This window comes from Mytilus galloprovincialis, chromosome 9, assembly GCF_965363235.1.
Source record: "Mytilus galloprovincialis chromosome 9, xbMytGall1.hap1.1, whole genome shotgun sequence".
NCBI lineage: Eukaryota > Metazoa > Mollusca > Bivalvia > Mytilida > Mytilidae > Mytilus > Mytilus galloprovincialis.
The window spans coordinates 44,903,995-44,921,432 of record NC_134846.1 but is presented as its reverse complement, the minus strand read 5'-3'; the positions used below and the strand labels follow the sequence as shown (position 1 = coordinate 44,921,432).

The 17,438-nt window shown below is 30.8% G+C and overlaps 1 protein-coding gene across 1 annotated transcript in view; it reads right to left on the bottom strand.

Annotated features, from left to right (window-relative positions):
* The window catches only part of LOC143045089 (uncharacterized), a 33,277-nt gene continuing 15,839 nt past the window's right edge, over positions 1 to 17,438 (bottom strand). Inside the window, exons 4-8 of the mRNA XM_076217392.1 lie at positions 12,917 to 13,126; positions 11,537 to 11,644; positions 10,271 to 10,989; positions 7,064 to 9,497; positions 1 to 6,074 (exon numbers count right to left, since the gene is read on the bottom strand). Coding sequence (XP_076073507.1) covers positions 5,275 to 6,074; positions 7,064 to 9,497; positions 10,271 to 10,989; positions 11,537 to 11,644; positions 12,917 to 13,126 — 4,271 coding nt within the window. The 3' untranslated portion in view covers positions 1 to 5,274. The remainder of the gene's footprint in view (positions 6,075 to 7,063; positions 9,498 to 10,270; positions 10,990 to 11,536; positions 11,645 to 12,916; positions 13,127 to 17,438) is intronic.

The following is a 17,438-nucleotide window of genomic DNA, read 5'->3' as shown; positions in this document are numbered from 1 at the left end:
TAGCTGAGAATAAATTTATTCTAAAACAATGTGTTCTAGAAAGAACTAACATACAAAATACAGATATAAAATGTTCAACATAGAAAGCACTAAATACAATACAACACATTGACTGGTGGGCACAAAACAAAAAATATGACAACAATGGTCACATTTAGTAAATCATTTTGGATAATAAATGCTTATATAAAATAAATGTGCATAAACAAAAACATATAAATTAAGATTTTCACAACATCTAGCAATTAAGTTAGGGCTATTCCAAAAATAATTATCTTTGGAGGTCTTATGAAGGCACTTTAATTTTAATTTCTAATTTTGATCAGAAAATTGTAAATCGGAAACGTATAAATAAAATTCATTGGTGGGGTAAAAAAATAATTAAGTGCCTTTTAAACACCCCCTCAACAATTTTCTGGAACATCCCTTTCACTATGGATATTAATTTCAATGTTTAACAATACAACTTAGGATATGGTGGGCAGTGCAGTGCATAGCAATGTTTTCTCTAGTTTTTGCCTTTTAAAAAACACAAAATTGCATAAAAACAACTGCATTAATCGTAATTAACATTAAGATTTGATTTGATTTCTGTGTTTTTAATGCTACTTTTAAGCATCTATTTTGGGCCTTTTTGTTAAGGCCAGTTTTTATTGGTGGAGGAGTGCTTAGAGAAAAACCACTATATAACCAGTGTAATTTTTCTGATAACATGGTTGGTTCAAATTTTTTGAATTTTTTATATTTTTGTCAAAGGGTCAAAGTAAATACTTTGTTTAAATTTTTATGAAAATTAAACGAGCCAAATTAATTTTAGTGAAGGTATTGGGTACCACCTTAAGAAGAAATTTCATAATCTAATAAACAACTTAGTACTACTTATTTCAGTTTACAGAATAAATACTTGAATAATATTAAAGATCATTTTAAAGACAGTTTCATTTCTTTAAATTATGTGGATAATTTTAGGTAAAATCCAGTTAAAATCATGATCTGTTACAAAAATGTATTACAATTAGCCAATCAGATGTAAATGACAAGAACATCTTTTGTCAGAAATTCAGACTCCTTGGTTTTTTTCCAATGATACAGGGTTTGCCCCATCACCCACTTTTCTTTTCATTGAAGATAGCTCATAAAAGGTCCTTACCAAAATTTAGGCAGATGCCAGATTTTCTTTTTTACAATTTGAGACCAAAATTATGTCAATGCTAAATATAAAGTATGAGTCAGTCTGTTCTGGCCATTTTTTTAAAATAAAAATTTCTTGAAAAGGAGTTCCGTAACAGCAGTCCTATCAATATCTTTAATTATCAACTAATGACCTTTTGACTTAAAGTATCAATTTTAAATTCCAGATTTTTTTTTAATTCACCTGACTCCAAGTAATGTGAAAGTTATTTTGAATTACTCTTGAATGGCAATGGATACTGTTATTTAGCTTTTCATTTCTAGGGAACAACAATAACATGTATTATATATTGATAATAATTCTAAAAGACATTTCGCTTTGGTAAATGGGATTTATTTTTGACATTTTAAATGTAAAGCATCATTTCAGACTTCACTTAATTAACAGTCACTAGTCTTCAATTAAATACAAATATCATATAGACTTGTTTGGTGAAACTATGAAATCAAGCATTCCTGAAAATGCATTTCCTCCCTTTCAATAAAAAAAAATGGCACACACACACAAAAAGAAATAAATGAAATTTTGAGTCACTTATTCATTCAAATATATATATATACATGTATATTGAATTATTGGCACAGTAATTATATAAAATTTGATTATAAAGCTCTAGTTAATTATAAATGATTTAAACAAAAATCACAAATAGCTCATTCTGTTCAAACTTGATTTATTCTTTAAAAAAATATATTAATTTCTTTTTACTTCTATGAGCAACTTAATGTGAAAGTCATAAAATATTCAAATGCATTATTATCTCCCCTTTTGATAGGTGTTTGCATGTATCTCATAGAAAATTAATCATTTTACATTAAATAATTTTGAAGCTTTTTGATAATTGACATTTTAAATTTCATTTTTTCATAATTATAAAAGATATGGTGTAATATCCCTTTGTGAGATACCCAAAAATGATAATGGCTCCATAAAATTTTATTAAACATAGTGAGTGGGTATATATTATGACAATCCTACATGAAAAAATAAAATTACAATATTTTGACCATGCATGTTGACCTTCTTGTTTTCCAAAATCATTAAGTGCAAAAGCAAAAAAACTCTTTCAAAAATTATATCTTTTCTTATTGTGAATGAATTGGATTATATAGTTTGGTCATGTCAGTGCAAACTATCCTAAAGTAATATTGAAAAATTTTACAAAATTATAAACTTTGCTCTTTTGTAATAGAAAAACAACTGTACGAGCAACAAGTTTGATTCATATTTTAGTTTAAGACATCTTGAAAAATTGTCTGCTCCAAGATTGCATTGCTTATAACTAAATACAGAAGTTTTGATAAAAAATATTATGTGTATTTGGGGCACCATGCCTCATTCACACAATGAACCACAAAATTTAGGTCAAAATCCTATTTTGGCATTTATTTTGTAAAAAGTTCACAACATATAGACTATGTGCATAATATTTTTGCTTGATGTGACCACAACTTCATGGCCATGGTAAACTATCATTAAAATGCTTCGCTGAGACTGAGAGCAGCCAGATACAACCCCAGAGGTCAAACAGTTGGGGCAATTTTTGCGGTCATATAAAAATACATACTTTAACCTGAGATGAACGAACTCACAGACAAAAATACCTCCTACTATTGCAGTAAGGGTATAAATATATCAATCTTTTAAAAAAAATATAAATAAACAACTTTGGATAGTTATGAGAACTGCATCAAAAGAAAGCAAAAGCTCTTTGTTAAATATTTGGTAGCATTGTCTCTTCCATTTGAGCGAAAAAACAGCAAATGCTTTTTGAATGTTTCATAAAATCTTGACTCTATTTTTAACTCTTACATATTTACTAGAAACAAATAGATAGACATAAAACCTGTTAGAAGGATGATGGTCCCAAAAATAATGGTAACTTCATTTTATCTCTCATTTGTAATTTTGAGAACTATAAAATTGGCAAAAAATCAATATGACAGAAAAGAAGATTAGTATGTAAAGAATTAAATAAAACTTTGGAATATAAAGAAAGTTTTCCAGTCAAAGTGACAGCTTTAGTTCTTGTTCAAAAAAAATTACAAAATATAGTATGCTATATTAATAAATAAACGGTGTTAAAGGTGCTTTTAATAGAACAAAAAGTTTGTCAATGGCAACAATACGACAAGGTAGCTAAAAAATTTCCCCATGATTCTTTATAGCAACTAGTATTAGTATAGTGATAGAAAAACAAATTTAAAAACAAATGTCTATCAAATCAAGATTTTATCAACATATAAAGCAGACGAAATAAATGGAAGAGACCAAAATTAAATAAAGAATTATAAAAATCAAATTTTATATGTAAAAATATAAAATCACACTTAAGTCTAAAGCCTTCAAGTCTCTGCTTATAAAATATCCAAATATCAAATCTTCCTGCAAGAAAATTCTACATCATAAACAAGTTTAAATTTGTAAAGCACAATTTGAGTTGCGATTTTCTGATTACAAAAATAAATTAATGAGCATGTATTTGAAAATATAAAACACAACCACAGGTTTCAACTTATATAACACTGGTTTAAATTTATTGTTCCCTGGTACTATTTTTTCCTACTGAAAAACATTTGTAGTATGAATATAAAAACCATTAAAATATATATATAAAATTTCAAAATATACAGATATTTGATAACATAAAACAACCTAAACTATATTTTTAGGCCACACAAATATGATTCCTAGTTCTTTTTCCATAATTGTTTTCATTAAGCTAAGGTAAAAAGTTTCAAAAACCATTTTGAAAATATTTCAATCTAGTAGCTGAACAAGATTTAAAGTACACATGTATATGTAAATATTATGTAAATTTCTGGATAAAAAATTTGTCCATACAAAACACATCAATTGAAAAAAAAATTGGCAAATGCCCTTTTTTAATTGCATACTAGAAATAATTTTGAATGACCTAAGCACCAGTTAAATGCTATGTAGCTTATATATCACTATAAAACATGCATAATCATATTTCGTTGTATAGAAACCATTTTATTATAATTGTATTAAATTACTCATTAGATATAAACAAAGGAGTGTACCCTTATGGGATTTGACAAGATGGGATTTTCTATCTATCTTTTTATTCCTTACATCTTAAAATCTGTTTAATTACTGTTCCTATGGCCATGATTTGCTTACATGGATTTAGCAAAACTCGATTCTAGCTTGTTTTCTCAAAAGTTTCAAACAATGAAATTTATGTCTCCTAAATTTTTAGCATATGTATTATTATAACCTGAGGATCCCAAGCTTTGTCTGATATTTGTAAACAAAGTGTGGACACAGAATATGTATTTCAATGAGATCGTTGCATTTCATTCCCCTGTCCCAAAACAGTCCCATGGATTTAGTTTCACGTTTTATTTCCTTCTCCATAACTGTCCTATGGATTTACTATAAAAGAGTTTAAACCTCATTTTCATTGTATACTTAACATTTAAGGTATTTGAATCCTAAACATACAATTTTTGATTAGCAATTCAAGCAAATACATTGTATTTGATTTTTCGAAATGATTCTTGGTTGAGGAAGCACAACATATGTAAAACACACTCTCTATGAAAAATAATTTAAAATATAATTCATTAAACTAAAACTTGAAATTTCTCCCTGCATTATTATGAGGCCAAATTGAAAAATATAAATGTTGTACCTAAATAATTCTATGATATAGCATGAGGTGGGTGGATATAACATTTTAAATACCTTGTTTTTTTGTGGAAAAAAAAACCACTTTTCTTTACTCGAACTCTTGAATAAACATCTACGATTATCTTTTTTGATCATTATTGAAATAATATGTAAAAAGAGGTGTAATAAGACCCAGAAGTATAATCAACCTTAGCTTCATTATAAAATGATATACAAATAAATGACAGTAAACACCAAATTGGTCCAATTTGGTCCCAAAGACATTTCATAGGATATAAGACTAGAAAATCTTAATAACAATTTGAACAATGATGATTTCAAAAACAATCAACAAGACAATGGAAGCACTGATTTATATGTGGATATCAGCAGATCGATCAAAGTGGTTAATAGCACACAAAACAACTATTGTTGTAACAGGATCATTCCCCATGACCCGAATCTGAAGATGATGAGCTGTATTTTCTCTCTCTGAATGTTGGAGATGGAGAACTAGCAGAGGCCTTACGATCTCTAAAGCTTGACAATGAAGCCTTTCGATCAACCCTCCTGAGACTAGAACTGTCCTCTCGTGTTCGGGCATGTTCACGTCCAGCACTCTGTATTGCTTGGGTAGCTTCCATATCAATTAAAGCATATTCAACATTGTTTCCTAAAGATCTCTGAGATTTCATTGAAGGCTTTCTGGTCTTACGACTTGTTTTTGTTGGTAGAGTCAAGTCAATTTCTGCATAGATCAATTGCCTTTCACTTTCCGATTGCAATGTTGTGCTGCTATTTTTCAAAGGTGAAGCTGGGGGTGTTATATTCACATAAGCCCTGTATGGACTAACTCGGTCTGGCACTTTTGGCGGATTATCATCGTGTCGAGATCCTTTGGAAGTAGCAAGAGATTCCTTATCGTGACTATAAATGCTCTGTGTTGATGGTGAGGCTGAAAAATTGTCAAATGTAAACACTGAGGTTCCCGAGGGGGAAGTAGGTGTTGGTACTGGACTAGTTGTAAAGCTATCTGTACCCGTGTATATTCTTTCTATCATTTTGTATTCTTTCCCTGATCTGGGCCTCAGAATGGTTGATGCAGGGCTGCTCCTTGTTCCATCATCCAAACTACTCTCCTGTGAAGACAATGACATTGTGTCATCGTCATTTTGTGTTTCATCAACTTCTATTACAATTGCCTTGAACTTCTCTTCTTGTTCTTCTACTGATTCAGTTTTACCTGTAAAAATAATTGTAAGTCAAGTTAATTGTATACCAGTAACCGTATGCAAATATATTTATCAAATGTATACACTAAAATTTATACATTTATAGATTGATTACCTGTCATCTGGCTACCATGTTCCCATAGCATGAAATATTGTTTTAGCCATTTTTTGTTTGTTATTTCTTGAAATGAGTTTGCAAACAATATTTTTTCTTATATTTAGCAGTCATCTTGTTAGTAGCTAGACTTTGATTTTTTTTTATGGTGATTTTTACTCTTTACAACATATATGGTAGATATATGATGATCATTAGATATGTGAGCAAATGAAATTGGTTCAACCCCACCCCATTTCATAATCAAAATAAAAAAACTATCAGGTTCCTTGTTGTTCATCTTTGTTTGAATGTCTTTTTTTCGTGGAAGATTAAGTACTAGTGTTGATGGTTGTTGTAAAGTGTACCACTGTTCAATTTTATTTTTGGGTAATTCCTGTTTTCCTTATTACATGTATTACATTCTGGTACTACTAAATTGCCAATTCAAAAATACAATTGTAATACCATTTATTTAGGCATCTTATTCAAGTCTAATGTGTAAGACAATTCCATCAATTACAATGTAACACATTCTCTCTTAATGTGTTAAAAGTCTCATCAAACTCCTAAGTAAAATAATGGCCTAAACATTTACTTCAAAACTAGTAAATAAAGGTTTATCTGATTAACAATATGCCTTTTGTAAGAACACTGTTTCAAAGATCTTTTTATACAATTGTACTTATATAAGCTTTGTTCATTATCTGTAGCTATGTTTTATTTTCTTCACAAGAGAATAAGAATGCTCAACGGATATAAATAAGTATTTAAAGTGTTTTGTAGGTCTTTTATTATTTCCCTTATTTGTTGTTTGGTTACCTGTTCTTGTAATTTGATTTGCTGCAAATCTTTTTCGATATTTAAAAATTTACATAAATCATTAGAATATGAATCATAACTAACCTGAATCACTGGACTTTTTAACCCACACAGACAAATCTTTTCCTTGATTGTTGTCAACAATTTTCAGCATTGCACTAGTAATTTCAGAATGTGATGGCAAACGTCTGTTGCTCATACTTTCCGAATGAAAGGATTTAAAACTTTGACTGGATCTCCATGTATCTGTAAGATTACTCGGTAAAGTACTTCTGGATGATGGGGTATATGGAGCACTTTCTAGCACAGGTGAAAGAGAGCATGGATTAGTTTTCAATTTTGGAGGTATGAAAGGTGGTAGAGATGTTACTAAGCGAGCAATGGCCGCTGCCTCCTCTGCAGGAGACTGTTTTTGTAATTTTACAGGACTTCCGTCATGTTCCTGTTTACAGTCAACAGATAATTTCAGAGAATCGCAGTCATCCATGCCAATTTTGTTCTTATCACGTGTCAATAATTCAATCAATTTTTCATCATCTGTTTTACTCGTATTTTCTGGTTTCTCATAATCATATGTTGTTCTTTTAACATGTCTAACAGTATAAACATTATTCACATTATTTTTATTAAATTTTAAAGAAGTTTTTGGTGAGGGAAAATCACTAACTTTTTTTCGGATTTCAGGACGTTTCTTCTCTTCTTCGTTATTTTGACATGGTCCCATATAATATTGTTTGGATTTATCAGATCCATTGCTACAACTGTCTACTTCCAAAGAACAAGGCATTTCTTCAGAAACGATCAACTGCATTTGGTCGTCCATAGATACGGTAGATACAAATGACTCCTGAGATTCATGATGTGCCCTTTTCTCATCACTACTACCCTGAGGTAACATATCCAAAAAACTTGAGCGATTTGGAAAACTTGACGACCTCCGCCTTTCAATGATTGAAATGTCCTGCTGACTGGCCCTACGGCTATTGCTTGGAGATGAACCACTTGAAATAGATATTGCATCTTTATTTTGAGATCTTGTATTGTGAACACGTTCCAAACAACTTTCACTTGAACTTGATGCTAGCAAGTTTTCCTGACTCTGAGACATGCTCTTCCTATTGCCGGAATTCCTTCTAATGAGACGTGAAAGAAAACCTGGACTTTTGCCACCTTCACTATGCAGTTTTTCTGAAGATGTTCTTACAGGAGTTTGTTTTTCTGGTGTTTTTGCTGATTTGATCACATTATGCTTTTGAAAATTAATCAGATTTGGAAAAGGTATAATTGAAGATTTTCGTTCTGTATTATGACCTTTCGCCTCTGAACTTTGACTTTCACTACTGCTTAGAGAATCTGATGATTCCTTTGCAAGTATTAACTCATTTCTCATGTCTTCTGTATTTTGACTCGAAATTGAACTTTCCGATGAACATTTTGGAGGTGTTTTAAAAGCTGACATTAGTAAATAGTTTTCTTCCCTTACAAGTCCTTTTGTACTAGCTTCCGTTGTACCACTGAATGAATTATTGAAATTTGGCGGGAAGACTTTACGATCTGAAATGGCAGATGTACTATTTGATCGGAAATATTGTGGGGGTTTTGTATCTAGGTTTTGATTGGCAGGATCCTTTTTTGGTTCTGGTAGAAATTGTCCAGCCATGTCAATGTAACAACTGGAAGGGTCCCCAGAGTTTTCATCCTGAGGTGGTTTTGGGGGGTCCCTCTTAGGTTTTGATTTCCTTGTTGGTAATTTTACCATAAGTTCACAATCCAGTTCTTCCTGTAACTTGCCTGTATTTGGTTTAGGTTCTTTGGCAAAGCCACCCATCATCAGGTAATTTTCTTCTCGTATTAATTCTGTTGGTTCTTGTTTTGGCGGAAAATCTAAGGAATTTTGATATTGTGCATCGCTTATACGGCGTCTAGTTGGCAGTGGTGGCGGAATATCTTCAGGATTTTGTCTTTTCAGTTTTGGTCCCTTTGGTGGTAATTTAGGTGGCACATTATCTTTATTTTCAAATGGAATTTCATTGGCATAAATATTTTCCCTCAAAGGCACTTTAAAATCTTCAGTATTATGCATGTTTTGAAGACAGTCACTACTATTTGAACTCCTTCTTGAAATACTATTACGATTCTCCTTGTTCGCTAATTTGTTATTCATATTATCAAAACTTCCAGATCTAAAACATGGTGCACTCCAGTTACCGATATCTTTAGGAGGTATACCAGCGGGAACATAAACATGACTTTTGTCGATATCTCCGATATCATATTTTTCTAAGTTCACATACGGTAGAGGTGCTGACAGTTTTGAAAAAGGAGGTATTTTTTTAAGTTTACTAGCCAGGTTTGGACTCAAACAACTATCGTTGTATTCTAAAACATTTCTTGGATTCAGATTAATATTTGTAGGTCGTTTTGTTGGTTTTGTAGAACGACAAGGTAATGGCGGGGGTCTATTTCTTTCTCTTCTCTTGATTTCCTGTTGTTTCTTTCTGCTCTCAACCTTACAACCCTAAAAATAAAGACAACATATATTAGTTAACAGGAAGATTTAGTTTTATAACGAAAGGTTTTTTATGACAGCATATATATAACTACAGAATGTTCTGAGTATAGGTTATTTGTTTTCATTATTCAAATAATGACATGAAACTGACTATGTCTTTTGCAAAGAGTGAGATAATACATTAAAAAAAACACTATGAAATTAAGTCCAGTATTCGCCCAAGAGCCTTGTACATGTATTAATAATTCAATTGTGCCTTATTAATGATAGTATTATGAAATTAATAAACATTTATTGATATTCAAACAAGTAAAACTGCAAGCTACTGCTCACTGATGATACCCCTGCCGTAATATTTCGGTAAACAGGAAGTTGTTGAGTGATGAATCTGAAAGGCATCAAACGGTATAGCTGACTTATATAAACCCTGAAACCAAATTTTAGATATCCTTTTATTGTAGTTCCTGAGAAAAATGTGACGAAAATTTTCAATTTGGCTATAATGTGAAATGATACAAGTGTTCGGCAAACGGAGTTGTTTAGTTAAGAATCTGAAAATGCATCACACAGTATAACTGACTTTTAAAATAAACCCTGAAACCAAATTTCAGAAATCCTTGTCAAGTAGTTCCTGAAAGAAATGCGAAGAAAATATTCATGGGACAGACAGACTGATGGATGGACAGACAGAGGTTAAACAGTAAAAACCCCCTTTTTTAAAGTGGGGGTATAATTAAAGTTTTCTTTTCCTGCAATAATTCAAATAAAATATACTAAACCTCCAATATTTCATCCAATAGTGATAATTCCCTTTGTAAGTTAACTTCTTCTCCCTGCAGTCTATCCCAAGCATCCTGTCTTCTGGTATAATCAGCCATTTTGTCGATTTCTTCATCAATTCTATTTGGCACAGACCCTGTCAGATTTCTCCTTGGATCAGAAATGTAAGCACCATATCCACACAGAGCAGGTGCACTAGCAGAAACTTTGGTATTACATCCAAGATACATTTGATTTTCGTCAAAGTTCTCCGCTAAACAGTTCTCTGCTAAACTTAGTGCTGAGTTACAACTGATTATACTGAGACTTGAGACATTTTGTTCACTATTTTTGTCCAATGGCATGCCATTACTTTGTAGTGGTTCTTCTTTACGACTTATAACAGTATTCCCAGAACCGAACGAACTTGGTGAATTATCTTCTTCAAGGCTTTTGTTTTCTACACTGCTAAAACTATGCTTTTTTGTACATTTGAATGCCTCTACTTTACGAATTCTGTTAGGTGGGACATCATATAAAGACATTAATCTTTCACGCTCCAAATTCTCAATACTCCGTAAGTGCAAACTATGATCTGAATAGAATGAAGCTCGCTTAGGCCATCTGTTATCGTGCATAAATCTATGTTGTGAATCATTGAAAGAACTGTGAAAATCCTTGTAAATTGAATCAGAGAATGCTCGGCTTCCAGAATCAAAAGAATCACAACACTGAGACCCTGTGGATAAAAATTCAAAAAGTTATTACAATTGATAAATTCAACAACCTGTATTCTTTGAAAACACTTGAAAGTTATAATTTTACCATGAACATGCATTTCTGGAATACATTGCAATTTTTATTTGGACAGCATAATATATCGTTTTCCATAAAACAACTGTAGTTTCAACTCTGGCATACAAATCTATCAATTTCATTATAAAAATAGTTTACTCATTGTTGAAGGCTGTACAGTCAGCTATAGTTAATTTATGTGCGATTTGGTCTCTTGTGTAGAGTTGTCTCTTGGTTGGCATTCATACCACATCTTCTCAGTTAGATACATAAGATTTCTTTGTTTTTCATAAACAAAAAACAGTCAATATTACATATAAATCTATGTTATCATTATAACTGTTAAAAAACTTTTACTTCTAATGGTGTCAATTTCAATAGATTCAGGTCAAACTAAAAGAGTGAAATTATCAGATACTATTTTACTGGGAAATTGCAATATATAAATGCGAACAATATGTGTACATAAATCTAATTGTCTATTTACTTACTCCTCTTGTTTGCCTTTCTACAGCTTGCAGTTTTACCCTGGCTAGCTAACGTGACAATTTCAGCTATCTCCTCTGCCTGCTTACTGGCTACACAATGTAATCCTGCACCTGTTCAATGAAATATTTTAATTTTTTAAATATAATTAAAAACAATTTTCACAAATAAAAATTGTCTTATACAAAAGCTACAGTGTTAGCATATATTAATTTATATATGTGCGGGCAGCAAAGGGTTATTTTTTTTACAACATGTTTGCAATTTTCTTTTTAAATGTTTTTGCGCTTGAAGATATCATTCACTTTCAATTGTATACATGAAATAAGGAGATGTAGTATGATATGAATATAGACCTTTAAATCTCTTAATTTTTTTTTTTTTTGTTGGATTGCTATCTCACTGAAATATGTCCCACATCTCATGTAAATCATTTGTTTTTTACATGGTTTTATCAAACTATAGCTTACACAAGGTGGTTGAATATCAAATATATTGACTCTTAGCCTAAACACAAGTTACACAAGTGCATATTCATATAGTTGTATTCAATACAGTTGCTATTTTTTCAATTTTAATTGTTGCCAACATTTTAGAGTATTTTAGTATTAAAATGTATGCTTTAGTTCAAAGTTCAAATATATAATTACAAGAACATATACCAGTTGCAAAAATTAAACCTTTTTGACGTTTGTGCTTTTCAGCACCTCCCTTAATGTTTATTAAAATTAGAACCCAATGCATTATCAACAAGTAGGCAGCCCTGCAAGCTTAGAGCACACACACAATAAAAAACCTTATACCCCTTTCATTTAGACAGGACTTTCTTACAAACTATTGTAGAAACTTTTTAAAATAAACAAACTTAAACTAATAAAACAATCATTTTTCTACATGTAAATCAGTATCTTAGAACTGGATGAAGATGTGCCAATACATTCATGAAAGCAGAGCATGTCTTGAGATCACCCCCAGGTATTGTTGCTTACTCTTTAGCTTTCCACAGTGGCGCATCCAGGGGGGAGGGTTCTGGGGGTTGGAAATCCCTTTTTTTTTTTGGATGATCAATGCATTTGAATGGGAGCATATAGTTAGAACCCTCCCTTTACTCTGGGTTGTGAACCCCCCCTTTTTAAAATGACTGGATCCGCCACTGTTCCATGTTGTGTTTTGTGTACTATTGTTTGTCTATTGGTCTATTCCTTTTTAGCCATTGTGTTGTCAGTTTATTTTTTGGTTTAGTAGAATGAATGTCCTTTTGGTATCTTTTCTAGATTTGTGAAATCCTTTTTTGAAAGTAAAATAAATCATATTTTCTTTTAATGACAAACATTTCACTACCTGTATGGTAAACAAAAGTACAATTTGTGTATTCAATCATTTACCTTTAGTACACCTGGATCCACCTTCAAATACAAACTTGCCATCAACACCTCCAAATCTTCTCAGATCGGTTATTTGCCAAGAACATAAAACTTTAGGAGGAATACTTGCAGTAAAACAAAACTTTTGTCCATGTATCAAAAGTCTGACACGATCTGGCTGGAGTTTACTGTTAGTTGGAACTTTCTTTATATCAACTACAAATTGATCCTCTGAAAAAGTTAGAATTATTTATAGTATATTAATACTTTTTAAAATACAGCATTAAATTTACACTTACATACAAAAAAAAAGCTGTGTGGGTGGGAAATAAAATAATTTTTCATATAAATCTTCAAAATTATAGGGGATTTTTAGCTAGTATGTTTAAAAACTTAAAGAGTGTAAAAGCACAAAACTGATTAAAAAAACAATAGAATATGTTGTATTCAGGCCATAAATCATTTTTAAAGATGTACATTTCCTGTTTAAACGGTAGAGACAGCTGACAGCCATGATGGTCTGACAAGACATAACATGAACACTTTAACATACATCAAAACATCAAATTAGAGTCAGACATCAATATTTATCAGCAATGATCATCAAGAACTCTATGACAGGACAGCTTATCAAATGAAATAACTTCATAAACAGCAGCACATGTTTACCCCCAGAATCTGATTTTCGGTTTCCTAAATTAAATCAATCCTTCATATAACCCACATTAAGAGCTTAGGATAGACAATGGGTATGCTGGATACCTGATCTGGTGATTACAATTTATCACATGTGAATAATGAGATTGGGAACCATGATAACCTGTCTTTAGACTCATTGTAGTTGTACAAAAAAATAACTTCCAAGATTTCTCTTGATCTTTTTTGTATGTTAATGTTTTGCCCAGTGTAGTTGATAACAATCTTATTTTGGATTCCATAAAGCCAAGAGGCTCTGAATTTCCAGATTTGAGATTGAAACATTCAATTCATTGGAATTCTGACACAGCCAATTAAGTCATTGGGAATGGGGGATCATTTGGGGTTAATCATAACATGATGTGGGTCACATATTTTTTTAAAGAGAATTTGGGGATTGACATTTATTTTCTCAGAAACTTAAGATGAGACACCCCTATTTCTTAACTCCTATTACAGACATACAAAGAAATGTCACCAATTTTTTTTTAAACATCTACATGTACAATGTATTCTAATGATACATGCACATGGCATTGTGATGTAAAAATTATAACTGCAAAATTTAACTATACTAGAATAAATTTGATATAAAAATTTTTAAAAATAAAACCCCTTTCAAATATGTGGTTAGTAAGTTTTTACAAGATATTGGGTGAAAACTTAATTATTTCCTTCATATAAGGAGGGAAAAAAATGATTTACAAAATAATTTTCATTCAATAACCAATGAAGTAAATTATTAAATTAAATCTATGCATTATAACAAAATTCACTATCAAATAATTATACAAGTGCCATCTTTTTTAATTTCATCAAACATACAAAATAGAATAAATCTTTGTAAATTATTATTTCCATATGCACAAACAAATAAAGTCTTAACAGCTATCAGTGAGATATGCAGATAACATTTATGAGATAATTAGAAATGAATATAATCATCGCCAATTAGACTCAGCCTCAGCTGGGTATCATCATATTCTCAATAGTTTGATGATAATTATTGACAAGTTTAACATCTGGTTCATCCAAATTCATCCAGAGAACTTACAGTCAATCCAGTTTGACTTTTCAATTGAATATATTTAACATTAGAAATACTAAATTTTCATAAGGGTCTGTCAAAATGCATTGCACAGTAACCAATGTAAGTAAATTTGTAAATTGCCTTTCTTAAAGCTTTCCATAAATTCAACTGACCATGAAATTTTTGGATGAAAATTTAACACTTAATGTGTACGGGTTGTAAATCCAATGCAAAAAGCAGAAAACTATACAATATTTTCACATCTTAGATATGAAATAAATTATAGTAATGATGCACAAATACATTTCATAGTAAATTTCAATCACAATATAGATGCTTTTAACACTTCTCTAAGACATAATATATTACCTTGATGAAGAACAAAAACATAAAGTGTTAAATGCAAAATTAATTGCTTGGAAGTGCAGGAAGCCAAATTCCTTTCATTCATAAATATTAAAATGAATCGAGATTCTTTATTTTATTTCACCTTTCTACCTGAAGAATCCATGGAAGATTAATAAACATGAAGAAATGTTTATAAGATTTATAGAGCCGGCATTTTTACCTAGATTTTTGCAAGATATACTGTACTTTAAGCAAGATTAATGTGAAAGGCAAGCTTATTTACTTTTGATAGATTTTTAACATGGGTTTAATGCAGACTTTATTGAATGCATTATCAACAAAATAGACTCCTGCTATAAAAAGATAATGTTTCCATTTTATGAGAAAGATTAATGATATTGTATTTCCTTCTTTTTGCACTTCTGTACATAGTATTGCATTCCTTAATTACTGTCTTACTTTTTAAACGCCCTTTATCAAATTTTGGAATGATAGTCCTAACTTTGTGACACTAATCAGATATGAAAGAGGAAATTTCATCTTACTGAAAAAGAAGCAATTCATAAAAGATGACCACACACTCTGAATCTAGCCTTTTCTGCACCATGTGCACAGTGAGTGTTCTATGAAAGTTTGTAACCCATAACCAGTCATCCAGTTAGGTTAAGAAAACATTTGTTTTCTCTTTTTTAAAAATTAAATAAATAAATAATAACTTACACATTCAAACTGACATAGAAAGATATATTTCCCAAAAATATGGTATATGAGTATGACTGTCACACTTTTCTTTTGATGAGGGATATATACATGATTTCACAATATTTTGTTTATTCTTTAATGTTAAACAAACAGACCACTTCAGGAAACAGGAAAGGCCATCTTTATCTTCATTATATCCTGCTCAACCAAGCCTGGGGGTATTTAAATAACCACTACAACTTTATAAAAGTACAAAAACATGACAGAGGAAGGGTGTTCTTTCCTCTGAAATTGTTTTAAAAATTTTAATGGGTATTTCTTATTTGTATCACTATCAACAGATATATGTTTTAGAAAATAGTAATAACCATGCAGGAAACTTCAATCAGAACAAAACACTTTGTACAGTTATTTATTTTATCAATTCATACAAAGTACATGCATGACCTTCATCAATTATGATGAAGGTGAAGGTCTGAAGGTCTGAAGGTCAAAAATTTAATATGGCTTAATATATGGATGGGACAAAAAAAATTTAAAGAGGAAAATATGGATGAAATTAAAGAACAAAAAAAACTAAATATATACCTAAACCAGGTGCTCCGCAGGGCGCAGCTTTATACGACCGCAGAGGTCGAACCCTGAACAGTTGGGGCAAGTATGGACAAAACATTCAAGCGTGATACAGCTCTGAATTTGGATTGTGATCAAATTTTTGACATTACATGGGTTTTTTTTTTACACAAAACAAATGTCAAGATTTTACAAATCAATTAAAGATTTCTTCTTCAAACTTTTTAAATCTAAAATTAAATAGTTGACACAGCATAGGTTTCTGACACAGAATGAATGTGGTCTAATGAACTTAAAAGTTTTTTTTTGCCTTTGAGCAATTCACTATGCTGTTGAATATTAATCCTCTCAAAAAAATGTTTGAAGAAATTTTCTTTTTATTTATGAAATCTGAAATGAGAAAAATTTAAACCCCCCCCCCCCTTTTTTTCACATCCCTGTTTCCCTTTTTCCAAAACTGATATCAATTCAAATTTCTAATGGAGTTTGCAACAATAACTACTCTTTTAAATACATCATAAAATATTAAAATGTAAAATAAAGTGCTTGTTATCACTGAATGGTAAAGATTGGTTGGTAGTAAAAGTGAATATACATTGTTTATTGTATAAAACAATAAAAAAAACTTCATCAGCAACATTTTATATTGGCAAATTTCCAATGAAGTTATTTACATAAAGTTATTGGCAAATAAAAATAGAAAATGACATCATAGTCATGTCTGGCAAATGTCCAACATAAATTATCTAAAAACATTTTAGATAAGATAAGGAAAAAAAGCTTCATCAGCAACATTTTATATTGGCAAATTTCCAATGAAGTTATTTACATAAAGTTATTGGCAAATAAAAATAGAAAATGACATCATAGTCATGTCTGGCAAATTTCCAACATATATTATCAACTACTATTCTATACAAAGAAAGATAACTCCAATTGAAAATTAATTGCTATTGCACAATATTGTGCAATTAGATATTTCTTGCTATTGTGCAATACTGTGCAATTGAAAATTTCTTGCTATTGCACAATACTTGATATGGAATCCTGATTTGGACCAACTTGAAAACTGGGCCCATAATCAAAAATCAAAGTACATATTTAGATAAAGCATATCAAATAAGCTCAAGAATTCAATTTTTGTTAAAATCAAACTTAGTTTAATTTTGGACCCTTTGGACCTTAATGTAGACC